Below are 27,879 nucleotides of genomic sequence, written 5' to 3'. Positions count from 1 at the left end.
CACCTTAAACAAGAACTTGCAGCAATTTATAGTTCCCATTTCTTCGCGGAAAATTAATATTATCATTTTGTTAGTAAATATAAAATTGTCGTTATTGTACAGAATTTACTATAAACTTGGAGAAAAAATGAAATGCAGTCTAATTTTAATTATCATTAACAAACTCATTGGAGGTTTCTAATATTAAGGGTAATCAATTTACTGTAATAAACGTATCTATGAGTTATCAAAAAATAAACTAAAATATCTCGAAAACTAATAACTTTAGGTATAGGGAATTATAGCGATACGCTTTAATTACTATTTTTGCTAATTATAATTTTAATATTTTTTCTCAAAAACAAAACAACGTTAGTCATTCAAACTGCATATTCAAATACGAAGGTTATGGCCTTACCCTGTGACATCTGTTGTTCGTCTATGCGGCAACAAACTGCACCCTCATTAATTAAGTATTTTATCAGACAGTTAATGTGTCAACAGCTAGCTATGCATTCGAAATTGTTTTTCTTAAAAACCGTAAAAGTAGACGCCAGACTTGATAGTGATTTATGTGATCATCTGGTCAGGGGAAAAGGAATACAAACATTATCATCGTTGTGGTTGCTTTCTTTAGTCACTACGCAGCATGCGAACCATTCACACATACCGACGCGACCCTCTCCGAGAGACCTAAACGAACACATTTTCGTTGTTGCAAAAATAAAATTACCGTTTGTTTTATTATATCCATGTTTAATTAAATTCCGCAACTCACCCATCGGAATATTGGTGACCCTCGCGAGTATTTTAAACCGCCGCGAAAATTTAAAAAAAAGTTAGTTTTTTTAATATACTTTTGCCGGTTAATAAATACAGTGAACAGCAACAATGACGACCAGTGCCAACAATAGTGTCTCAGATCGGATTGCAGTGGCCATCGGGAAATTGACAGCCGAATTAGCTGACATGAAAATCCAGCTATGTAGCTTGTCAATTGCCCAAGCACACACAAAACACTAACAGCAACCACGCACCACGCACCAGCACCATGCACCACGCACCAGCACCACGCACCAAGCACCACGCAACAAGCGCCAAGCACCACGCACCAAGCATCACGCACCAAGCACCACGCAACAAGCGTCAAGCACCAAGCACCACGCAACAAGCGACAAGCACCACGCACCAAGCATCACGCACCAAGCACCACGCAACAAGCGTCAAGCACCAAGCACCACGCAACAAGCGCCAAGCACCACGCACCAAGCATCACGCACCAAGCACCACGCAACAAGCGTCAAGCACCACGCAACAAGCACCACGCACCAAGCATCACGCACTAAGCAACACGCACCATGCACCATGCACCACGCACCACGCACCAAACACCGACGACAATGCTCACATTCATTTACTTTTGTCGTCCGGGTAAATAGAAAAGAAATGACCAGCAAAACAAACAACAACAGACCGGGGAGAAAAGCAAGATTTACTGGAACTTACCAAGAAAATGTTAGTTCAAAGTGAATCAAGTGATTTTTTTTTCTTTCTCCTTGTATAAACTTTGCATTATTTTTTTTTCCTATTTTCAATTTTCATTATATGTAATTTGTATATATTTTATATTATCTATCGTTTTAGTCTCTCAGAAGGGGGTGTATAGCGATACGCTTTAATTACTATTTTTGCTAATTATAATTTTAATATTTTTTCTCAAAAACAAAACAACGTTAGTCATTCAAACTGCATATTCAAATACGAAGGTTATGGCCTTACCCTGTGACATCTGTTGTTCGTCTATGCGGCAACAAACTGCACCCTCATTAATTAAGTATTTTATCAGACAGTTAATGTGTCAACAGCTAGCTATGCATTCGAAATTGTTTTTCTTAAAAACCGTAAAAGTAGACGCCAGACTTGATAGTGATTTATGTGATCATCTGGTCAGGGGAAAAGGAATACAAACATTATCATCGTTGTGGTTGCTTTCTTTAGTCACTACGCAGCATGCGAACCATTCACACATACCGACGCGACCCTCTCCGAGAGACCTAAACGAACACATTTTCGTTGTTGCAAAAATAAAATTACCGTTTGTTTTATTATATCCATGTTTAATTAAATTCCGCAACTCACCCATCGGAATAGAATATTTAAAAGATATGCAAGTATAATGAAAGAACTTTTTGATGGTAATATAAAATACAGGGTGTTCCATTTAAAAATATGAAGAAAATATTTTATTTGTGTTTTGACTTACCCTGTATACAATTTGTGTAGTGATAAAAAAATTGTACGTTGTTGCAAAACTACTTTAATATTTACAGTAAACAGCAGTAAAAAAATAAGTTTATATTATACTGTTAGAATCATACAGGGCTATCAAATCACTATGATTTTTTGATAAAAGTGCTCATAACTTTGAAACACTCAGTAGAACCCTAGACAAGTGTTATATCTTTTTAATCAGAAAAATGTAGAGAAACCAGATTTTGAATAAAATACAGGGTGTTCCATTTAAAAAAACATAACTTTGGTTTGGTACCGTGTTATGGAGGACTCTGTATATTTCTCACTAATTTTAAAATGTGTACAATAAAGGTGTCTATAACTTTTATTAACAACTTTTTTTCATATATTTTATAATAACAGATATACTGGACTTTGTCACAGAAGTTGATCACCCTGTATGCATACTTCGACAGCTGGATTCAGTTAGCTTCAGGATACACCACAGGCGGCTCTGAATGCGCTAAAAGATAGAAACCTTGGTGAATTTCCCCTAAAACCTGGCCAAAATGCAATAATTTAAAAAAAGACTAAGTTTCCACTCTAATGGCATATAAAACAATGTAATGTTACTCTATATCCCACCAGACCGAAAACAATGGGAACCTTCTCTGGTTACACCTCCGAGGCTTCTACAATTTGCAAGCCATACGGATACTGAGACTAAGGAAGATGAGGCAATTTTAAAATTTATAATTCACGTCCCATCTGCTCAGCGTAGTTGCAGAACCAGAGAAGTTTCCCATTGTTTGCGGCCTGGTGGGATATAGAGTAACATTACGTTGTTTTATATGCCATTAGAGTGAAAACTTAGTCTTTTGCTAGCAGTTGTCGCTAGGGCATCTATGTCATTTCGTTCGTTGCAATCCGTGACTGCACGCCGAGGTTTGTTTTGGTTGGATCAGAGAGAGCAGCATACCCAAGTAGCGATTTCTCGACGAGACAACGTTGTCTACCGCGTGGCAACGTTTTATTACAACGTTGTTATTGCCTAGAAGACGACCCTATTCTGCACTGATTTGGTGAACGATTTTTGAGTTGTCTTGACGTTACCTAGGCAACCTCCCGTTTAGGCAACATCGTTTCGTAAGCGTTGCATAAGACAACTGAAGCGACTATAAAAAGCACCTGCGCGTGCAATAGTTGCTCAAGGAGTCAGACTAGTTATGTTTTTTTACCTATATTTTTAACACCTGTATGGTGAATGCGAAAACCAAAAGTAAACTGTTTTGACATCGTATTGGGTATTTAAATTTATATAAATACATAAAGGACTTATTACCTGATGTGAAATTTATAAACGCATCTCAGATTACCGTCAAATATGGATATTTCACCTTTAAAAAACACACGCGCTCCTTTTTTATGATATTTTTGATAAAAATATGTAAATTTAAAAAATTAAATTTTAATATAAAAGTCAAAATTTATGTTAAAGGTGTTCTGTATAAATTTAATGTATTGATGGTGCTTTTAAAGGTATCATTTTTTATCAAATTTATGTTAAAGGTGTTCTGTATAAATTTAATGTATTGATGGTGCTTTTAAAGGTATCATTTTTTATATTCTGTGTTTTCCTTTTCTTTACATCTCAAAAATCTCAAGTAAAACCAAAATGGCGCATTAAACAATATTACCAATATTACTAAAAAAATACCTTATTACCAACCTTAGACGGATAAGACAACTTAGAAGTCCAATCGCCAACCAAACCCGGCCGCGCAGACTATCAAAACCATTTTAGAACGCACCCTCTTATTGGGTGACAGAGGTCATGTGACCAGTGTCAAAAGTGTATCATTCTGATTAACAGCGTTGCCACATTTAGTAGATTTCTACTTTTTTTGGTAGATTTTTGATATTTTTTAAAAAATTCTAGTAGGCAATATTTGTTAGTAGATTTTTGGTATATTTCAACAGAATTTGATCCATTTTTTTCGCATCATGAGGAAACTATAATAAGTATTTTTGAAAAATTTAAACGCAGAATGAAAGACTGCATTATTTAGAAAAACCAAAACGTTTCTTTTGAACGAGATATTTGGAATTAAAAGTCACACTAAATTTTTTCTTTTTTTCACCCCTGTAACGTATTAACATAAACATTATAGAAGTTTTCAGGGACTTTCGGTCCTCGGTAATAACGTAATCTTTCTTTGTGCTTTTAAATTTTTCAAAAATACTTATTAGTTTTCTAAGGATTCGCAAAAAATGAAAACATTTAAAATACATTGAACATTTTAACAGACGACATTTTGCGCCTCTCTCTTTAAGTTAGCTGTTGTTTGTATTATAAAAAATCCCAAGTATATCCCAAAAATCCTTAAGTATATTTTAGTTTTTGATTTAGTAGATTTTAGCTAAAAAATGGTAATTACCAGTTGGTGGTTTGGAATAATTAGGTTTCCAATTTTGTGGAATTCCTCTTGGGATATTTAGGACGGATGTGCATGTCACTGTATTACTGTATTTACATGGCCTAAAAAGAATCTACTGATTTTGTGAAAACAAAATTACTGAAAGAGTAAAAACTGACCTGGCAACCCTGTCTACCAAAGCAGATACAAAGATTAAGGTTATAAAATCTCAAATCTACTGATAAAACAATGGAATGGAAACCAGCTATTAAAAAAAAACAAATAAACAGGTTGTTAAATAAATCGAAAATTTCCATCAAAACAAAATATATAATAATAAGAAAAAAATAAGCTTATAAAGTAAATTCTTTTTCTCCTCTGGAAGTTGCCGTAAAACGTGTCACACCTCTAGAACAACACAGGGTCGTGACGTGACAGACAACTACTCAAACTCAACTACAGAGTCGGCCAGGGCGTAAATTAGTTTAGCATTATAACATTTTTAAGTCGTTGCGATTGTTGAAAAAACTGAACTGTGATATGTAGTTGTCACAATGGTAATAAATTAGTTGTCCGTATAACTGTGGTATAACTACAGGTTGTAACATCGTAATGTCAATCGGGGTAGGGGACGTTGGCCGAAACAACTGAAAATGCTCTCGGGCAACGTTGTAGACAGTGTATTTGTTTGTACTGACAACCAATGCGTCGAAAAATTGCTACTTGGGTATGTGCCTCCTGATGAGAGACTAATAAGTTTCGAAACCGGTAGAGGTGCTTGCTGCACTCTCTGATTAGACTAGAATATGGTGGGGCTGTATTTTCATTTTGCAACGAAATTGAAAATGGTTATTCATTTTTGGCAAAAATTTAAGTTTAGCTATTATATTCCGAGAAATTTTATATGAATCTTGCTTTGTAGGTTTCTGAGAATCATAAACGGACGTTAAGGGTAACAATACACGCAGATCACATATTTATATTAGGGTAAAATTGGGATTGAACGACAGCAAAATTAAAGTGTGTAAACAATTGAGGTATTGTTCGGTTTTCATTTAAAACTATAGACGTGCATTATTTTGTTATTTTAGAGTGGATGCTATTTCTGGAGGTAAGTGGAGTATTTTAATATATTGAGTTGCCTGTCACCTCTTATAACATAACCTAATTAACCCACTTACCTTACCACGTATGGGAGTCATATGTTGCCCTAAAGCCACATCCACAGGAATTTTATCCATCCTTTGGATTTTACGATATTTACATTTATATAAGACAAATAGTGTAAAAGTTATTTAATTTGTTTATCCCAAATTCATTTTTTTGCAACACTGTAAGTCAGAAAATGCTGAAGTTACAGTAGTACTTTGGATAGTTTATGAAAGAAGAAGATTTACACTGTTAATTTAAATGTCTATAAAAATCGACATGTTTTTGCAAAATAATTTTACACTGTTTAAATTTACTTTTTGTCATTTTTTTTAGTTAATAGTATTAAAAGCTCTTCTTTCATAAACTGTCCGAAGTATTATTGTAACCTCATAATTTTCTGACTTATAGTGTTGCAAAATAAATGAAATTGGGATAAACAAATTAAATAACTTTTAAATTATTCGACTAATTACTTTGAAATTTAAAATATAATTTAAGCACTATAAGTCTCAGCATTCCGTGTAATAAGAAGGTTCTAACTTAATTTTTCGGTCCTCAAAGAAAGACGCAAACTTCAACACTCAGGAATATATCAAGAAAACAATCACGAATGTAAACTCAGAAACACTACCAAAAATAGAAAATTATGAAATAGAAGCAGCACTATCACAATTAAAGAACAACAAAGCACCAGGACCAGATGGAATCCTTGCTGAAATGTTGAAAGAAGGGAAAGAAGAAATCCTACAAACATTAAGAAATCTGTTTAATCAGTGTCTACATAAAGGAGAAATACCCGACGAATGGAACGAAAGTCTTACAATCCTGCTATTTAAGAAAGGCGACAGAAAGGACATAAAAAATTACAGACCCATCTCACTGCTGTCGCAAACGTATAAACTATTCATGAGGATTATCAACAACAGACTAACACACAAATTGGACTCGTATCAACCCGTAGAGCAGGCAGGATTCCGAAAGGGATATGGAACCACTGACCATCTTCTAACAATTAGGACACTAATAGAAAAAGCTAACGAATACCATATAGATCTGCACTTAGCGTTCGTTGACTACGAAAAAGCATTTGACAGCGTGGAAATGTGGGCAATAGAAAAAGCTATAAACAACTGTCGAATAGATTCCAGATACAGAATGCTAATACATATATATATATATATATATATATATATATATATATATATATATATATATATATATATATATATATATATATATATATAAGAAAGCAACAATGACAGTACAATTGGAAGAAACCACAAAACCCATACCAATTAACAGAGGAGTGCGACAGGGAGATGTTATTTCTCCTAAACTATTTACATTAGCACTGGAAGATGTTTTCAAAACAATGGAATGGACAAACATGGGAATAAACATAAATGGAAAGAAACTAAACCACCTAAGATATGCAGACGATGTAGTAGTCATAGCATCAAGTTTTGAAGAACTACAAACCATGCTAACCGAACTAGCAAATGAATCCGAACAAATAGGTCTAAAAATGAATTTTGCCAAAACAAAAACAATGACAAACACACAAGACAATAGAAACGTAATACTAAACGACACCACAATAGAAGCGGTTAATGATTATATATATTTGGGACAGATTATAAAAATAAATAAGGAAAACTAAACAGCGGAGGTAAAAAGAAGGGTCAGATTAGCCTGGGCAGGATTTGGAAAATTAAAATGGGTCATAAAGAATAAAAAAATACAACAATACTTAAAAACAAGTGTGTTTGACCAGTGCATACTTCCAATTCTCACATACGCATGCCAAACATGGACCTTGACCAAGGCAAACATGGATAAAATAATAAAGACACAAAGAGCCATGGAGAGAGCAATGTTAGGAGTAAAATTGACAGACAAAAAGCAAAACAACTGGGTCAGAAATAGAACAAAAGTCAAAGACGCAGGTCAACATATAACCAGGCTAAAATGGAGCTTCGCAGGTCATAACGCTAGACAAACGGACAATAGGTGGAATAGCACGATACAACAATGGAGACCATGGACAGGAAAGAGAGCAAGAGGACGACCCCAGATGAGATGGGGAGACGACATTAAAAAGATAGGAGGAACGCACTGGAAACAGAAAGCACTAAACAGAAGCGAATGGAGGAAACTGGGGGAAGCCTATGTTCAGAATTGGACGAATTAAAGGGCAAAAGAAGAAGAAGAAGAACTTAATTTTTACATAAGTTATGAACATTTATAAAATCTCAAAATTTATGACTTAGTTTGCAATTTTCTAAGCAAGAAATAAGGCTAGGCATATTCAGCCAACGCCACATTGAAGGTTTTTATATGATTTATAAGTTTCTTATTCTCAAATTTGTTTAGAATACTTCACTTTTTAGTAACAGACGAAAAAAGTAAAAACTATGTATATCATCAAAATCGACTACAGAAAACAAATAGGTTATTAATATAGATGTCCATACTACTCAAAAAATTTGGTTTCGGCCTGGAGGGGGATGTGTCACGAGAAAAATCTTATTTCTCTGGACAGTAATGTAGAAATTCTCCACCATTTTATATTTTTTTAAAATGAAAAATTCCGCTAAGTTTGCACCTTGTTGCAGATGATTTTTTGAGGATTATTTACATACACATTGAACTATTTATTAAATAAACAATCTTTGCTGAACAAAGCTGACTTTTTTACTTTTCCCTTTTTAAATTTTGGAAAACAGTAAATGTGTTGTAAATAAAGTTTATTTTAGAAAGAAAAGTCTAAAAAGTATATTAAAATATTCCACTTACCTCCAGAAATAGCATCCACTATAAAATAACAAAATAATACACGTCTACAGTTTTAAATGAAAACCGAACAATGCCTCAATTGTTTAACACACTTTAATTTTATTCGGTCCTCTCTGTCGTTCAATCCCAACTTGACACTAATATAAATATGTGATCTGCTTGTATTGTTTTGCCCTTAACGGCCGTTTATAATTCTCAAAAACCTACAGAGCACGGTTCATATAAAATTTTTGAAATATATAAACTTAAATTTTTGCATTTTGGTCAGGTTTTCGGCGAAATTCACCAAGGTTTCTGCTTTTTAGCGCCTTCAGAGCCGCCTGGGGTGTATGCTGAACCGAACTGAATCCAAGCTGTCGAAGTATGCATATAAATAAAATATTAAATGCGTACGGACGCATTAGCGACATCTATCTGGACACAGAGAAAATTCTCTAATGCGTCCGTACGCATTTAATATTTTATTTACATACATACTTCGACAGCTTGGATTCAGTTCGCTTCGTAGTCCAGGGTAATAAGGTTTTTCCCATGACACTCGAGCAGCCAGGGCACTGAAGCGTTTTTTCGACAGGTAGTACCTATAAGAGCAAATTGTAACTATTTCCTGCGTAGGATCTGGCGGCCATTTTTATTTATAAACAATTAAGTGTCAAAAATGGCATTTTCCCTTTTTTGCAAATCAATGGAAAATGGTGAAACTTATGGTTTTTTCAGTACAAATATCTTTGAGATTATGGAAAAAGCTTTAAAATGACGTATTACAAAGTTTGATATACTCATTTATTGTTAATATAATTGCGAAAAAAGGTCGGAATTGAAAAAAAAAATTTCGCAATATCTATTGTAAAAATTAGTGTACAGCTTTGAAATTTTTGTCACATAAGAGTTCTTTAGTGCTTAATATGTGATAAAAATTTCAAAGCGATTCATTCAATTGTTTAAATTTTATTCAAATTGTTTTTCCCAGAGAGCATTTTTTTTGCAATAACATAAGTCAGAAAAAAATGACGATAGAATCATTCCACAGGTGTCAAATGAAAGAGCATGAACTATATTTTCAACTTGGTTTAAAAAAAGCGAATAAAAAATGCATTTATTCGTAATAAATAATTATGCAAAAGTACCGTAAAGCTTTCCTTATAAACTTTTTATTTTGTTATATAAGAGATTATATATATTTATTACAATTTTTTATCAATTATGATATAAATAACATTACTTGGTAGTTGTGCACTTAAAACAGGGTAAAAAAGTTAATATTTTTGGAAAAAGTTATCCAAAAAGTTTATAAGGAAAGATTTACGATACTTTTGCATAATTATTTATTACTAATAAATGCATTTTTTATTCGGTTTTTTTAAACCAAGTTGAAAACATAGCTCATGCTCTTCCATTTGACACCTGTGGAATGGTTCTAACGTCATTGTTTTCTGACTTATGTTATTGCAAAAAAAATGCTCTCTGAGATAAACAATTCGAATAAAATTTAAACAATTCAATGAATCGCTTTGAAATTTTTATCACATGTTAAGCACCAAAGAACCCTCATTTGACAAAAATTTCAAACCTGTACACTAATTTTTACAACAGTTATTGCGAAAATATTTTTTTTTGCAATTCCGACCTTTTTTCGCAATTATATTAACAATAAATGAGTATATCAAACTTTGTAATATGTCATTTTAAAGCTTTTTCCATAATCTCAAAGATATTTGTACTAAAAAAATCATAAATTTTACTGTTTTCCATTGATTTGAAAAAAAGGGGAGAAATGCCATTTTTTGACAGTTAATTGTTTATAAATTAAAATGGCCGCCAGATCCTACGCAGGAAATAGTTATAATTTGTTCCTATAGGTATTACCTGTCGAAAAAACGCTTCAGTACCCTGGCTGCTAGAGTGTCACGAGCAGGGTACATTTTTGTCTTATTACCCTGGCCTATCGGGATACACCACAGGCGGATCTGAAGACGCTGAAAAGCAGAAACCATGGTCAGGCGATGGTGGTGGCTCCGAATCGAATTTAATATGAAGCTGTCTTTCCTTAAATATTTTTTTGTTTTAAAAATAATAATTTAAATTAGATTTTCTTTCTTTTTTTTTATAATATACTATGGGGACTCACGAAAAATCCCAAAATTGTTTCTCATCTGGACTCAGACTTTTATGTTTTCTACTATAAGATGTTCCTCTGCAATTCATTAACCATACATCGTATCCCTTGTCAGCCAAAATGTAGGCTAAGGATCTCTGGGGCCCTAGCCAAATATAGTTTTCCGCTGATCCCAACAGTCCATGGTTAAGTATAATCGGAAGATTATTAGAAGTTGTGGTATTTCGGCCATGTGGTATTCTGAATGCTGTTAGAATGTAGTGGTCTTCGGTTTCTATTTGGTAAGTTTCAATTGGGTATCCATTTGAGGTAACCATGTTAATCTGGATAAATAAAATATAGCATAGCATAACGTCATATCGAATATAAAATAAAATATATTTAAAAACACATACAGTAGGAAAAATGAAAGAATACCCATGAACGAACATATAAAACACGCTTAGTTAGGGTTACCATAATTTATTAAGGCCAAATCCGGACAGGGGCAATCCAAAAGGTTGTAGAAAATGTAAAATGTAAATTTGACTGTGTTGCTACCTCTACATTGTACATATGCGAAATGCATATGGCACAATTAAAAGTACAGCGGTTTCGCTACAATATGCAACTAACATCGAAAATCTCTGAAAGTTTAAAATACATAAATACCTATGTTTTAACATACTTTAGACCTAGAAAATAATATTACAGAACGAAATAACTTAACTAGATGCTGCGCAAAATGAAATTTTCTATCGCTGGGCCAAATGTTTGCCATTTTTTTAGTAAGGAAAAAATCCGGACATTTATCATATCCGGACGCCAATCCGGACATGTCTTTCAAATCCGGACTATCCGGACGAAATCCGGACGTATGGTAACCCTACGCTTAGTCCATTGAAATGTTACATTTAGTGTGCATTTCTTAGAGGAGTCAATTTTATTTTTTTAATGTGTAGGGGGGTTCAGTAGAAGCTTAAGTTCAAGTTTTTGGTGTTGAGGCCCTTGTCCCCCGGCCGCCATCTTGGAAAAAGGGGTGCAAAGGGCTTTCGCGCTGTATCTCGTAAACTAGCTACCCTACAGAACATTTAATTTCACATAAAACGAAGTAAATTAAATTTTCTACAATTTTATATCTATTACTTTTTATCGTAACGTGACCAACAAAAAAGTTATAAACAAAAATAAGAGAAAATTTTTTAAGAAATTTATTTTTGGAGGTTATAACTTTTTTTACGTTCATTTCACAATAAAATAACATCAGCGATTTTGTAGAGGATTTTTCAATAAACAATTTTCACTATAAAGTTGTTTAATTTTATTTAATATCTAGGTTTTACAGCGCTACAAACTTGACCAGATTCTCGAATTCTCGTAGAAAAATAATGCTTTTCTATCTATATATTAGACGAGCGGCATTAACCGTTATGCCAACCACGAAAATCAAATTTAAGGTGAATGATCAATGTTGGTCTATTTTTATGTTTTCGAGGTCGCTGAATCCGAATATGAAGTTTATTTTTATCTGGAGTGGGTGGAACATGTTAAAAAAATAAATTTTATAAAAAAATGTCAAAAATCAATTTTGATGATTTTTCAAATTTACCTCGCTGTATCTTTGGTCGCTGTAAATATTTCCTTTTAAAAATTTTACTGTGTCATCTTTGAAGTATGTAGATAACAATGAAATTTGTCCAAGATGTTTAAACACATTAAAAAATGAGTTGTTAATTTATTAATATTTTGTCATCATATTTCGTTAGTTTCATGTTGACTTAAAAAAGTTGAGTGACAAACTTTTTAGTTTATAATTTTAACGAACACAATAATAAAATATAGTTCATGAAGAAGTTTTTTGGAAAATTTTAAGTCAAAATATGTAATAGGAAAAAAGTTATGTTACTTCATATATAAGCGGCACACCCCAAAAAACGCTTATATTTCGAGATCCTGATCACGGTGTGGTGAATGGCTAATTTTTATCATACTTTATGATTTTGATATCAAAAATCGTTTTTTTGCTCTGCTTAAGAATTTTGCATTTTGCGGTTGCGTCATTCTTCTTGTGAAGCGACGAATTTGTCCTCAAACAACTTCTTGGGCCTTTTCTATATATGCTTAGAGTTATAAGTTTTATAGTGGGAAGAAAGGTCAAAAACAGATTAATAATAGCATAGGAATGTTAAAATCATAATAAATTGTAAGAATAAAAAAAAGAATGTGTGTGTACTTTGTACACACGTAAGAAGTTATACTTCTATTATACGATTATATGATTATAAACGAAATTAATATACTTTTTATTTATATTTTATTTAAATATTAAATTAATTTATACTTACTACTTCTCAAACATTTTTATTACAACAGTGCCAAAAATTAAAATAATAAAAAAATAAAACACACACAAACACATTAAAAATGCCACAAATGATTTTTGAACATTAATTGTCGGAAAAATTTTTAACTAAATACGTATTTTCTGAAAATAAAATTATATAATAAATATACTTACAATCATAAAATATATAAAAAAAAAATAAAAAAATAAAAGTTTCTATTGGGATTCGAACCAACTTACCACGCGGCTGGTATTTGCGTTGTATTGGGATTCACTCGCATTAGAACTTCGCCACAGAGACAGCTTGTCATTATGTGCGAAGATCGTCTAACTAAACAGATTAACCTTTTGACATTTTTAACTTATGTAAATCAAATTATTTTGATTTTGAATTGAAATGATTTAGAATTGAAAAAATACAACAAAACATAGAGTAAGAAAACAATATATTAGGTGAATATTGATAGACATTTTGATGGTAATCAAATTATGTAAATAAAAGTATTACATACTACTTATGTATTTTGGTAGGTTCAAGGTAGGTATCGGAGCCCGTATAACGACTAATAAATTTCGCAATCACTTGCGTCGTGCAAAGTGGCTATGTTCAAATATCATAAGAAAATTTGATTAACTATTTATAAAACACTTACCAGTGAAAGATTCTTTAGCTTTGAATAAGCGAGATCTGCGGCAGGCATACTAGTCACAGTTTGATGAGCTTTCACATTGGCATGCAACAATCATCTCTTCTATGTAAATAAGTCCAAAAATATAATATGAAAACTATTTAAAAAGGCAGTATAACCATTAACTAACTTTTTGTTTGTTGTTTTTCTTCCTACAAATTTTAAAACGCAACAAGCATACATTATAACCAAACCACAGTCCCACAGCTGCCATATTGGATAATTTTTGTCATGTCATTTGAACATCCAATCAAAACAAAGTTATAATGCGCATGCGCCCGGTCGCTAGGTTTTACCATATAAAATTTCACCGTCATTACGCCCGTAAAGAAGTATAACTTCAAAAATATATATACATAGATAGAAAAGTAAGCCTAACTTTTGTTTTTATTCGAGAATTTTATGAGCATTCGAGAATCTGGTCAAGTTTGGAGCGCTGTAAAACCTATATAAATAAATAGAATTAAACAACTTTATAGTGGAAATTGTTCGCTGAAAAACCCTCTACAAAATTGCTATAATGTTATTTTATTTTAAAATGAACTGAAAAAAAGTTATAACATCCAAAAGGAAACTTGTTAAAAAAAATTTACATATTTTTGGTTATATCTTTTTTGTTGGTCACTTGACGATAAAAAGTAATAGAAACAAAATTGTGGAAAATTTAATTTGTTACATTTTATGTTTAATTAGATTTTCCATACGGTTGGTAGTTTACGAGATATATCGCGAAACCCCTTGCACCCCATTTCCAAGATGGCGACCGGGGGACAAGGATGGCGACCCCAAAAACTTGAACTTAAGCTTCTACTGATCCCCCCTACACATTAAAGAAATAAAATTGACTCCTCTAAGAAATGCACGGTACGGCCTAAAAAATGTAACATTTTAATGGACTAGCTCAGCGTTTCTCAACCTGTGGGGCGCGCCCCCCTAGGGGGCGCGCTTTTAGTAATGGGGGGGGGGCGTGAGCATATAAAAAAATACACTAACATCATTAACTAATTTACTAAAACCGAAGCAAAACAAAACTCTGACAAAATAAAAAATAAAATACACATGAACACTGAATAGGAGTTATAATCATAAAGAGCACTCAATACTAAAAAGTAAGATTTTACTGTTTTTTGTCAAAATTATTGAACGAGGGGGGGGGCGCGGCGAAAATAATTATGGACGATTGGGTCGCAAAGGGTAAAAGGTTGAGAAACGCTGGACTAGCTGTATATTTTCCTGTCATCGTGTCACAAAGAAAATTGTCCAGTGCAAGTACATGTAACAATAATTATTACATGTACTTGCGCTGGGCAATTTTCTTTGTGACACGGTGACAGCAAAATACAGCGTGTTTTATATGTTCGTTCATGGGTATTCTTTCATTTTTCCGACTGTATTAACCCTCGTAGGAACAACCTTTTAGTAGAAACAGCGAGGACCAAGGAGGGTCCATAAATGTCCAAACATAAATTAATCAAAAACGCCCTTCTTTATTTAAACTAATTTAAAAATAACACTTTTATATTATTCCTAGACGTTAATGGAACAGTTAAAAGATACGAATTTATAATTTACCCGGAGTCTTCGGCTTCAGTGGAATTAGCATCATCGTAGGACGTAGGATACAGATACATTTTTGATTTCTTACTGTGCTTACCGCATACATACTTGCATTTTGAACAAACTATGGTTGTTTTTGCCCACTTATTGGCCTTTTTCCTTTTAGATTTGGCTAATTTGACACATGCATGATATCGTTCCTTTCCATTTTGGGATGGTGTTAAAAGTATTCAAGGGGATTATCTATAGTCCACTTTCAAGTTTTTATGAAAGTATGAAGAAATGAATTAAATTAAAGAAATTATGCCATCTAATAAGGCAGTGTAGTACGCCGACATCTAAGTACTAATTATTTGAGATTTTTAGGAACAAAGGTACTTATTTAGAAAATCGGGTGTAATGCAATGTTCTGGATACTTTTTAACCCTCCTTGGTTCTTCTAGGGTTAATTTAGGGGGTAGGACTGTTTGGTGGACGATCAAAGGCCACTGAGCTTCAGGGTGCATTCTTATATATTTTTATTCACTGAATTAGAATTTCAAACTTTCTTTTGCGTCGGAAGTGACAGGAATTTGTTAAAAACAATTTAATTATTTAAATGATTATAATTCGTAAACTAACCAATACAGGTTGGGCCATTAGTGTGATGAAGTCCAATTACTCGTTTGTCGTAAGAGTTACAAAAAAATTATTTAGGTAAAAGTTGGGGCATAGGTAGGACCATAATTTAAAAATATTTTCAAATATACAGGATCACCCGTATTAACAGCGTGACACAAAATTATATTTTTTTTTAATGGAAGATCCTATATATTTTTACATTTGTGGAATCTCCTCGATGTTTTCTTTTAGAAAGTATAGGGTTTTTTAATATTATACGAGGTAGTTTAAAAGATAATTACGTTTTTTTGTTAATTTCGTATTAATATTCACTCCCTGTGATTGCAGTGATTTAACATCAAAATTTCTAAAGTGTTTAAATACTTTCATAATACTCTGGTTAAATCGTAGAGTGCAGGAAGTGTATATACCGGTTTCGGAGGTTTTTCCTCCTCATCAGTGGTCCCATATCCTCTTCTCTCCGATTTCCCTAGGCATCATGCTTTGGGCCCTTCCGAATTGCAAAGAACGAAATGTCACGGATGTACTAGAGTCATCTACCGAAAAACAAATTAAGTCATCAATCTAAGTAGCACATAAACGACAATAAATATCGTTCCCATACCACCAGATTGACAACAGGTGGAAAACTTTCTTTTTTTGAAAACTCTCCCGAGATTTTCAAAAATTATAAATCATACAGGATGCCGAGGAAATTAAGATGAGAGAATTTTAAATAATTCAAAACCCATCTGCTCAGCGTGGTTAAAGTTTTAACAAGAAAGATTCCTTAGTACTTAACAAAAGAGTAAATGAATTAAAATGTATAAACATTTTCAATTTCTTTGCAACACGAAAATGCAGCAGCTGCATAATACTCTGGTTAAATCGGAGAGTGCAGGAAGAGTCTAAGAGTCAATCAAGAGTCAATCTGGTGGTATGGGAATGATATTTATTGTCGTTTTCTGTGCTACTTCAATTGATGACTTACTTTGTTTTTAGGTAGATTGCTCTAGTACTAGTACATCCGTAACATTTCGTTCTTTGCAATTCGGAAAGGCCCAAAGTATGATGCCTGGAGAAATCGGAGAGAAGAGGATATGAGGCTACTGATGAGGAGGAAAAAACCTCCGAAACCGGTATAGACTCTACCTGCACTCTCTGATTTAACCAGAGTATTATGCAGCTGCTGCATTTTCGTGTTGCAAAGAAATTGAAAATGTTTATACATTTTAATTCATTTACTCTTTTGTTGAGTAATTGTTGTTAAGGAATCTTTCTTGTTGGAACTTTTGCCACGCTGAGCAGATGGGTTGTGAATTATTTAAAATTCTCTCATCTTAATTTCCTCGGCATCCTGTATGATTTATAATTTTTGAAAATCTCGGGAGGTTGTAACCAAAGAAAGTTTCCCACCTGTTGTCAATCTCGTGGTATGGGAATTATATTTATTGGCGTTTTCTGTGCTACTTCGATTGATGACTTACTTTCAAAATTTCTATTTATGTTCAAACAAATTTTAATGTAGCTATATTTTATTATTGCTAAACATTATTAATATAGTGGAATGTTTAATTCTAGTACACAGAATTATTTAGAGAATATATTAAGAGAATATTTTATTTAGAGAATATTTAGAGAATTATTTAAAATTCTCCCATCTTAATTTCCTCGGCATCCTGTATGATTTATAATTTTTGAAAATCTCGGGAGGTTGTAACCAAAGAAAGTATTCCAACTGTTGTCAATCTCGTGGTATGGGAATTATATTTATTGGCGTTTTCTGTGCTACTTCGATTGATGACTTACTTTCAAAATTTCTATTTATGTTCAAACAAATTTTAATATAGCTATATTTTAATATTGCTAAACATTATTAATATAGTGGAATGTTTAATTCTAGTAGGGGAAAGGAGGGTAAGATGGAAGGATAGGGCAAGATGGAAATTACCTATAAAACCCGAACTGCGCAATGAAGCGCCCGGATCCACACTCACACAGATGCAGGCGAACCTCCATAGAAGAGTGGGTGGGGTAGAAAGGGAACTCTATAGGCAGAACTGGTCCCGTATTCCAACACCATCGATATTTTTGGAAGCCAACTAAGCGTTTTAAATTGGAAGATTTCTGTAACGATTTGGAAGATCTCTGTAACGTTTTGGAAGATATCTGTACCGTTTTGAAAGCTTCGCTAGGCATACCAAATTCTATAATGTGCACGTTATTAATTTTTAGTTTTTGCAATAAAATATTTTTATTACAGAAACCATAAAAATAAAAATAATTATTGCAAAAACAAAAAATTAATAACATGCACAAGCATAGAATTTAGCATGAGCAGCGATTATATTTAAAAAATGATAAGTATGTATGTAAGAACAATAATGAAACCAACAAATGACAGTAATAATTATTATTTATATAAATTTTGACATGAATTCATTGTTTTCATAACATATAATGTAAAATAATTGTCTTTCTACCTTAGGAATTATTAACATTACCTGAAAACAACTAGGTACAGTTGAGGGAAGAAAAATAATTTATACACTGAAAAAATGTCTATTAATAACTAAAATATGAAACATTCACTTCACTAATCACTTGGGTACGGGATAAAAACTTAATACACAAATATAAAATTGATATAAAACGCATACACAACACAACAATTACAAAATGACGCACTCAATTCAATACAAGACAACGTTGCCGTATTTTATTTAGGAAATATATTGCATGTTTGGCTAAAATCTACTAAATCAAGAATTAAAACTTTATTAACTTATTTGAATATAATTTAGGTTTTTTTATAATAAAAACAGCAGCTAACTTAACTGGAAATAAATAAGTATAACGTGAATGTAAAAAAAAACAAACTTTTTTTACATTTTAACAGGGAAACAAAATGACCTAGGTACTTAATTAATTTTTATCAGTTTTATATTTAATATTTTTATATAATATTTTGTCATCCATTGATTTTAACATATGCATGTCTGGATCAAATTTGGTACAATTCCCAACCTCATTCTTTGACAAATAATCATGAAAATACATTTTTTTCTACAACCGTGTTAAAAATGCAATTTTTAGCACTCCATACGAGCGTTGAAAATGCTACTTCAAGGAACTAGTACTTTAAAAATTTTAAGGCACTGCAGTTCGTATTGACCGTATAGGCAATTTGATGTAATGTCAAAAAAATATAAAAATGGAATGTCCGTCAAGTTCAAGTAAAAGTTTTTGTAGATATTGTCCTGTAATTACGTTTGTAGAAAAAATTTTGTATGATATGCGTGTTAAAAAGTACATGTTTAAGGCACTCATGTGAATTTGCAGAACTCGCTTCGCTCATTCTGCAAACTTTCACATGCTTGCCTTAAACGTGTACTTTTAACACTTATATCATAAATAACTATTTATTCAAAAGTTTATTGCGATCATCAGTTGTAATACGATTAAAACCGGAAAAAAATCTTTCTCATTTTACGTTAATAGAAACGGGTAAACACATTATTTTTGCAAAGTTACATTTTACATACATATTTTATTTTCCGTCGTTAGCTTAATTTTAATAGCCTCACCGAATGTCAAAACTCTTCGTTATATAAATATTACCCGAAACACTACTGCACTGCTGCTTGAAACAAGAAAGTTTGGTATCAGACTCCAGTTTCATTTCTCTAATCTCTATGTATTCATACCTACGTCCTGAATCTTATTTTCGGTAATGACATTAGGAAATTGTAACAAAATGTCAAATGTAAATACTATTAAAGAGTTAATTTCATTTTAGTCATAATGCATAGCACAGAAAATGTTGATATACAGTTATGAGCGCGCTAATAACCGGCAAAATAGCTCAAAAGATGGAAAACATAATACATTGCGAAACAATAAGAGATGAAACTAGTGGAGGTGGAAATTATCGTTATAAACGTCTAAAATACCATTACATTACATAGTTTCCCACCTTTAGACGTATCAGAGGTATGACAACTGTCACTGTGAGAGTAGAATTTTATAAAATACTCCTGTCACAGACGTCTACAGGTGGAAAACTATGTAATGTAATGTTAATTAATACGTTTATAACGATAATTTCCACCTCCACTAGTTTCATCTCTTTTTGTTTCGCAATGTATTATGTTTTCCATCTTTTGAGCTTTTTTGCCGGTTATTAGCGTGCTCATCACTGTATACCAAAAACCTACTAAAAAATATTGGCTACTAGAATTAAAAAAAAATATATCAAAAATCTATCCAAAAAGTAGAAATCTGCTGAATGTGGCAACGCTGTTACAAAATAAACACAACTGTCCAACTCAAAATTCAATTGTCAAATATTCTTCTTCTTTTCAATTAGCCTTGTACCACATATATTAGCGATCCACATTATGTGTCGCCATCTCTAATTCCGGAAGCTCACTATATATATGGAACCAATTTTTTCCATTGAGTTCGCAGGGCATGCGAACCTCTTCCATTTACAAACGACGGCTCAATCAGTTCAGGTCAGCTAATGAGTGTACAGGCGTCCTTCTTATTTTCGCAGTTAAATATTACGCAATTATTGAATTTTTGTGATACGATTATTTAAACAAGGTGTACAATATTATTATTATGCATTTATACAAAGTATCTATTAGGTACAGGTTATCTGAATTGATATTTAAATAAGAAAAATAATAAAGCATTTTTTAAATATTGATATTATTATTGGAAAGGGGCATATGGGCAAGATGGAAAATTGCAACTTAGGGCAAGTTGGAAGATAATAGTTGGGCAAAAATAAAAGCAAGGAAATAGGGTCCTGCGAGAATAAAAGAAAAGGTAAAGGAAAAGGGACAAAAACAGAAAATGTTAAAAATATTGTACAACATTTAGAACAGTCTTCACAAAATGATGTGTTCGTGTATGTGGTGAACGTTATGTGGAACCGCCCACAGAGGACTGGGTACAATGTCCTGTATGTCATGGTTGGGCACATGAATTGTGTACCGACACAGAAGATGGCAGTTTTATGTGTGTAAACTGTAAAATGTAGTGCTTTCCTCTACATTCCATCTTGCCCGAACAAGCTTTCCATCCTGCCCTCAGGGTAAGGGCAAGATGGAATTTTTGACATTATTTTTTAATTACTCATAAAAAAAATTCTACTTATTATTAATGATATTTAATGGCTGACTTTTGTAACTGTATAAGGTCTCTTTCAAGAATGATTAAAATGAAAATTTTGTATTACGTTATTTTATTTTTTTACACATCATAAATTTAAGCCTTCCATCTTGCCCTTCCTTCCCCTATACAGGGTTGGTCGAAACTCGGAATGAGTATTTTTTTAAATGGAACACCCTATATTTTAGTATTGTAATGAAATGATATAATATGGTAGGTACTTTTAATTCTAAAGCATTTCCTATACCTAAGGGATTTGTTTTGTGATTTATTCGTGATTGTTTAAGTCAAACATTAATTTTACCAAAAATAACGTGAAATTTTATTAGGTAACCGTGAAAATATTCAATCAAAAAAATTTTTCAAAACTAAATTCATACTAATCTAGACTGATCCTTTATTTATGAATTTTGGTTGAGATATCAAAGTACCTACGTAATTAAACTTGCTGGTGCGTAAAATATTAATAAAAATGTATAATACTGTGGTATTATAATATCACCCTGTACAAAATATGTTTAAAAAACTCATTCAAAGTCATTAATCCATGTAGTATCTGTTCTTGTATCAATAACCGCAAGTAACATTGAATTGTCATGTTTTGTTATTATTTAAATGTGTATATAAACATTAACTCGGTGGAGAAAGATTATTGTACTCAGTTAGTAATTATTGTTGTAGTAGGTCGTTACTGTTAAATATAAACATATTGTTATGGTTAGTCGTTGATGGAGGTGATTGTAAATATAATGTATTTGAACCAAACAATAGAGTTTTAATTAATTGGGACCAGAAGGCATAACATCACACTATTTAATACATGGCTGATCCTGCAGACTAGAGGAGGTCTTCTGAAGGAGCAGAGATGGCGGTAACAACGTGGAAACGGAGACGGCGAAGATGGACCGGGACGAAGATGGACAGGAAACCCAGTAAAAAGACAAAGTGATAAAATGTAAGTAAGAATGTCTATCTTTATTAAAAATGCTTCCCTCGTTTTATATTTTTATTGAAAATTGAATATTTATCTTTGCTGATTTTTGAATAATTTATGAAGTATCGATTTTTTTTTAAGAATATCTATGAATTTTGAAACATGAAGTGATTTTTGAATTGAATATTTTTATCAAAGTTTATTATATATGCTATTATTGAATTTTGAATTTTATCGAATTTATTTGAAAAATCTCTATCCGATTTCTATTTCTAGTACGGTTATTTTTGAATATTTTATGGAATATCGAATTTTTTTTTAAAAAATTTCTATCGAATTTTGAGATATAAACTTATTTTGAATATTTTTATCTAACTTTTGCATATGCTATTTTTGAATTTTTATCGAATTTTTGTCGAATATGTATACTATTCTTGAATTTTTATTAGCCAGTTATCTTATTACATATTGATATTTATTGAGTATATTTAGTACATTTTCATCGATTTTGTGTTAAATTTTGTATGATATGAACCTGAATTAATAATTTTTGTGTGATAAATGATATATAAATGATTTTTTTGTAATGAATAATGATTAGTGATGACATACGTTAATATAAGAGCTTAAGACAAACATTGCTATAAGCAAGAGATATATTTTTAACGAACCGACCTGAAGAGTCGAGATAAAGAATCTGGAGGACTATATAGATAAGAAGAATAACTAACAATATTATAAGCTAAATATTATGAGGCAACTCGAGACAATAAGAAACCCACTGCTCTTGTCAAATTAGGAAGGTACTAAGTGATTTATAGAAGCTTGAAAGCTTATTAGAGACCCACTCTGTGTTTTGAAGGGTACCTATTTTATTCATGATTATTCGTGAATAAACAACGGCCTCATAACAAGGGATTGAGGTTGCGGAATTTGTAAAAGAATTTGATCTAGCCAACGATGTTATACCCACTTCTATCAAGGTAGATTGTAGAGGTTTCGTGGTTAGTATATTAGTATTGAGTATTATGATTGTTATTGGAACTTTTCTCTCGAGTAAAGCCACTTTGATTAGTCGAACGTAGGCATTGAGGGATAAGTAAAGGAAGTGATTATTATGATGTTATATTATGAAATGATAAATTGATGATTAAATGGCAAATGATTGTTATATGAAGATGAATTATGTACACTGTAGAAGTGTTATTATGTGGAGAAAAATGAAGAAATATAGTTATAGTACCAGACAAGAAGAAGAGAGAGAGAAAAAAAAATAATTTTATTAAAATATGTGGGAAAAATGAAAGAAGAAACATAAAAAATGCCAAAATAAACAAGCAAAATTAAGAAGATACTAAGCAAATAAGTAGCTAATCATTGAATTTTTGTCTAAGAATTAAAGTTGTAATTTTTTTTTCTAAAGTAACGTAAATTATAAATAACTTATTTTTAAATGTAGATAATGAATTCAGGTTAAATTTTCGCGGAAAATGGAAGTGTTTGAATTAAGGATAGACAATATCTTACAATAAGTTTTAGTAGATAGTAAGCAAAGGGACACAAAAAGTGAAGTTCTTAGAGAGATTAAATCTTTATTATAGGTACAAGAGAGTTATTAGAAGTTTTTTTTTAGAGACACATATTAAAAGTTTTAGAGAGATTACATTTCTATTATAGGTACAATATTTTAAAGTTAGTAAGGCGTATATAAATAAATCAAAATAAGACTGAAATAATAAGATGAAATAGTAAAGTAACGTTAAATTGTTTTTTTTTATATACCATTTAATAGAAGTTTAGGTAATATTTAGCTTAGCTTAGGAAGTATTAAAGTCGAGATTTTATTACAATTAGATTAGTTACGGCTGATAGGCACTAAAAGACTATTTAAAAGTTAGGATCAATTTCATTCACTGTGGACACTGTTTTGATGAAGTGAATTAGTGAACGAAAAAAAAAAGGACGAAAAGACACGACGTGAAAGTACGTGAACTAGTAATAGGTTATAAAATACCAGTTTTAGTATAGGGAAAATATGAACTTTTGTGTAAAATAGGAAAAAGAATATACATGTTTAGGGAAAAATCGATTGATCTGAAATGTACCATGTTACAGTTAGTTAGGATAGTTAGGAAATTTAATTTTTGAAAATAGTATTAGGTAATCATAAACACTCTGTGAAAGGGAAAGAGGGATATACTCTCAGATATTCTTCTTCTCTTCTTAGGACTTTCTTTTTTTTTTTTTTTTTAAACGGCGATGATAGACAATCAATCTTATTTTAAAAATATGTAATTTTAACAAAACGGGGAGGTGTGGTATTATAATATCACCCTGTACAAAATATGTTTAAAAAACTCATTCAAAGTCATTAATCCATGTAGTATCTGTTCTTGTATCAATAACCGCAAGTAACATTGAATTGTCATGTTTTGTTATTATTTAAATGTGTATATAAACATTAACTCGGTGGAGAAAGATTATTGTACTCAGTTAGTAATTATTGTTGTAGTAGGTCGTTACTGTTAAATATAAACATATTGTTATGGTTAGTCGTTGATGGAGGTGATTGTAAATATAATGTATTTGAACCAAACAATAGAGTTTTAATTAATTGGGACCAGAAGGCATAACATCACACTATTTAATACAATACTCTACCTAGTTGGCTATGACATTAAATTTGCTTAAACATTTGACATTATACTATTTTTATAGTTCCACTTGCTTTGTTACCATTACTATTATGAATTTCTCTAATAAGGAACTGATTAATATGGTTTTTGTGCTAGGAGAGTATAACAAAAATGTGCTACTATAAATAGTAATAAGAATTTATTTTCAGCAATTCCTTGATAGACGACAACCAAGAAGATAAACTACTTTTGAAATTTTACTAAAACGATTTCAACAGACCAGACACTTAGATTATGAGAACGGTCGTACTAATATGCAAACCTCAGTGGCACTAGGCCTATTTCATACTTTACGACTTCGGTCGTAACGGCAGTTAGTCGTACATTCCATTAGTCCAATACAGTAATATACGCGGAGCCTTTCACACAGGACGACCACGACTAACTGTCGTGCCGTTGCTCCTCGCCTGTCGTCCAATGTCACTGCAATGGAAGACGGTCGTGTCGTGCCGTGCTATCAGTGAATCACGGGCATTAATTAGTGCTTCCATACTTAACGACAGTTAGTCGTGTAGTACCACTGAATCCAGTGGCACATACATAATGGCAGACAATATAGATGGGGAATTTTTAATTGCACTGGTACAAAGTAGACCAGTGTTGTGGGACAAAACTTTGGATGTGTATAAAGACAGAAATGCGACAAGGAATGCATGGCGTGAAGTTTCAGTGGAGGTTAACCCTGATTTTTAAAACTTGGAGGACCAGGAGAAAACTAAGTTTGGTAAGTTGTACTTACTTTATTTTACATTAAAAGTATACTGGTAGATTACAAACCTGAATGCCCATTAATTTCCAAAGTTATGTAAAGGCAACATTTTTAATTGTGTTATTTTTAATGTATCACTACTTGAATAACATTTTTATTGCTACATTTTATTTAAAACAGAACATAAAGTTCAAATCTAATAAAATATTTTGAAATAATTATGGCATATAATGTAATACGCATAAAGATAAAGACAAGAAGAAGAAGTATTTTGATAACGATTTCCGGAGTGGAAATCGAAAGGTCAAATAAACTTAATCATAAAATAAAATTGTGGCTTATTCCCAACTAAAAGAGTAAATTGCATAAGAGACCACAAGAAAATAGCTTCAGAACAATTATTATTTTTTATGTTATTTAATTATAAAAGATTATAATTAGGATTTTTAGTAAAAATGCTTATTTTAAAGATATGTTGCGTATCTTTGTTTATTTTACTTTTTATGATAAACTATACTGTAATTTAATGGTATTTCCTGTCTTAAGCCAAATTCTATGAAGTATACAGAGCTATAATAAAATTCTAGTAATTCAATAAATCATAAGAATTTTAATCCCTTAGGCTTAGGAGATAAGCGGGAAAACCCATCGTTATCCCTGGCATGTAATAAACTAATATTTGTCTGCAAAAAGCCCAAATTTATTATATTGTAAAATAGTACCGGCACATTTGTCTAAATTTAAATACGCACCAATCACATTTGCAGATGTTCAAAGAACTTTTTCTGCGTATAAATAATATATTATGTATATGTATTAAATTTTTGCCCGATTCATTCTACGCCCTTTGCTTTCTACGACAATAAGATGAATACTGTCGTAAAGTGTGAAAGTCCGATGAGCATGACAAACGGTCGTCCGACCGTTTGTCGTGACGACCAAAGTCGTAAAGTATGAAATAGGCCTAAGGATTACATTTAATTCATTTTATTTTTCAGTTTTCATTCGATCAGATTTCTCGTAACATAAGTATTCAGCCCGTTGAAACTGTTCTAGTAAACTCTAAAGCATTAGTGCGGGAAAGTTTAACTTTCGGAAAGGAAATGCGTGCAGGAAAGTGTCTGAAAAGAATTTTCTTAATTTCGAAGATGTGGCGGACGTTCAGAGTGATAATCGGGCAGTCAGTGTACTGGCAAAGTAAACTATATTTAAACTTCATTGACTTTAAGAAGACGTTCGATATACTACACAAAAAAAAATGTAAGAAATAGTAGAATCTTATGGGATACAGGAGAAATTCTTAAGCATGATGAAGTTGTTTTATGATAACACCACAGCAAAAGTAATATACGACGGGAATTTAACAGAACCAATCGACATTATTCATAACAGCGGTGTAAAGTAAGGTTGTATAATCACTCTGTTTATTATTGTCATTGACTGGCTTATGAGAAAAAGTAGCAACTGTAACACTGGGATACACTGAAATACCTTTGAACAATTAGAAGATCTTGAATAGATCAAAGAAGGTAAAAGGTGGATATGGAGATAAACATGAATAATACTGAATTAATGAAGATTAACACACCGAGAGAAATGGGCATTCAAATAGAAATCCAAGAGCTGAAATCAGTGGAAAGATTTAGTTATCTAGGAAGCATACTGAACACCACAGGTTGCGCAGAGGAGGATATTCAAACACGAATTGGCAAAGCACAGATATCATACTATATGTTAAATAGTATATGAAAATCTGATAAAAATGAGATAAAACTGGACACCAAAGTAAAAAATCTTACATAATAATGTAAAGGCAGTAATATTATACGGATCACAAACTTGGAGACTAACAAAACATAACACTAGAAAGATTCAATCCTTCATCAATAAATGTCTAAGAAAAATTATAAGAATATTTTGGCCCAACCGGATCACAAATTCAAACTTATTGAAAAAAACGAAACAAGAACCAATACATAAAGAAATAAGAAAGAGAAGATGGACATGGTTGGGCCATACTCTGCGGAAACCGGACACAGACATAACAAAACAAGGATTGGAATTCCAACCTTCAGGAAAACGGAAAGAAGGGAGACCTATAAATACATGGAAAGAAACAATTATTAAAAAAGCAGAAAATGTCGGCCTAACCTGGAAAGAAGTCAGAGAAAAAGCACAAGATCCACAAAAATGGAGAGTGGCAGTAGATGTCCTATGTTCCAGTAGAAACGAAGAGGATAAGTAAGGTTTGTTTAGTCTAAGACCGGAAATGGAACTCATTTCGGGGTTTGACTAAGACCGTTAGTCAGACCTGAGGATTGACTAGTGAAACCTAGGAGCGCCAGAACTTCGGGCTTTGACTGTAACATATTCAGGGTGTCCTGAAAAGATTGATCATAAATTATACCACAGATTCTGGGTTCAAAAATAGGTTGATTGAACCTTAGTACAAATGTTCACATAAAAAAAGTTACAGCCCTTTGAAGTTACAAAATTAA

At 32.1% G+C, this 27,879-nt stretch overlaps 1 protein-coding gene across 1 annotated transcript in view; it reads right to left on the bottom strand.

Moving 5' to 3' along the window:
- Nucleotides 1-27,879, bottom strand: part of LOC114332826 (lipase 3-like) — a 112,339-nt gene that overhangs the window by 79,850 nt on the left and 4,610 nt on the right. The window contains exon 2 of the mRNA XM_050660089.1: nucleotides 10,705-11,015. Within this exon, the coding sequence (XP_050516046.1) occupies nucleotides 10,705-11,015 (311 nt within the window). The remainder of the gene's footprint in view (nucleotides 1-10,704; nucleotides 11,016-27,879) is intronic.

The sequence above is a fragment of the Diabrotica virgifera genome, chromosome 9 (genome assembly GCF_917563875.1).
Source record: "Diabrotica virgifera virgifera chromosome 9, PGI_DIABVI_V3a".
Taxonomy (NCBI): Eukaryota; Metazoa; Arthropoda; class Insecta; order Coleoptera; family Chrysomelidae; genus Diabrotica; species Diabrotica virgifera.
Note: the sequence above shows the minus strand (reverse complement) of the source record. Positions and strands in the feature narration are given on the sequence as shown.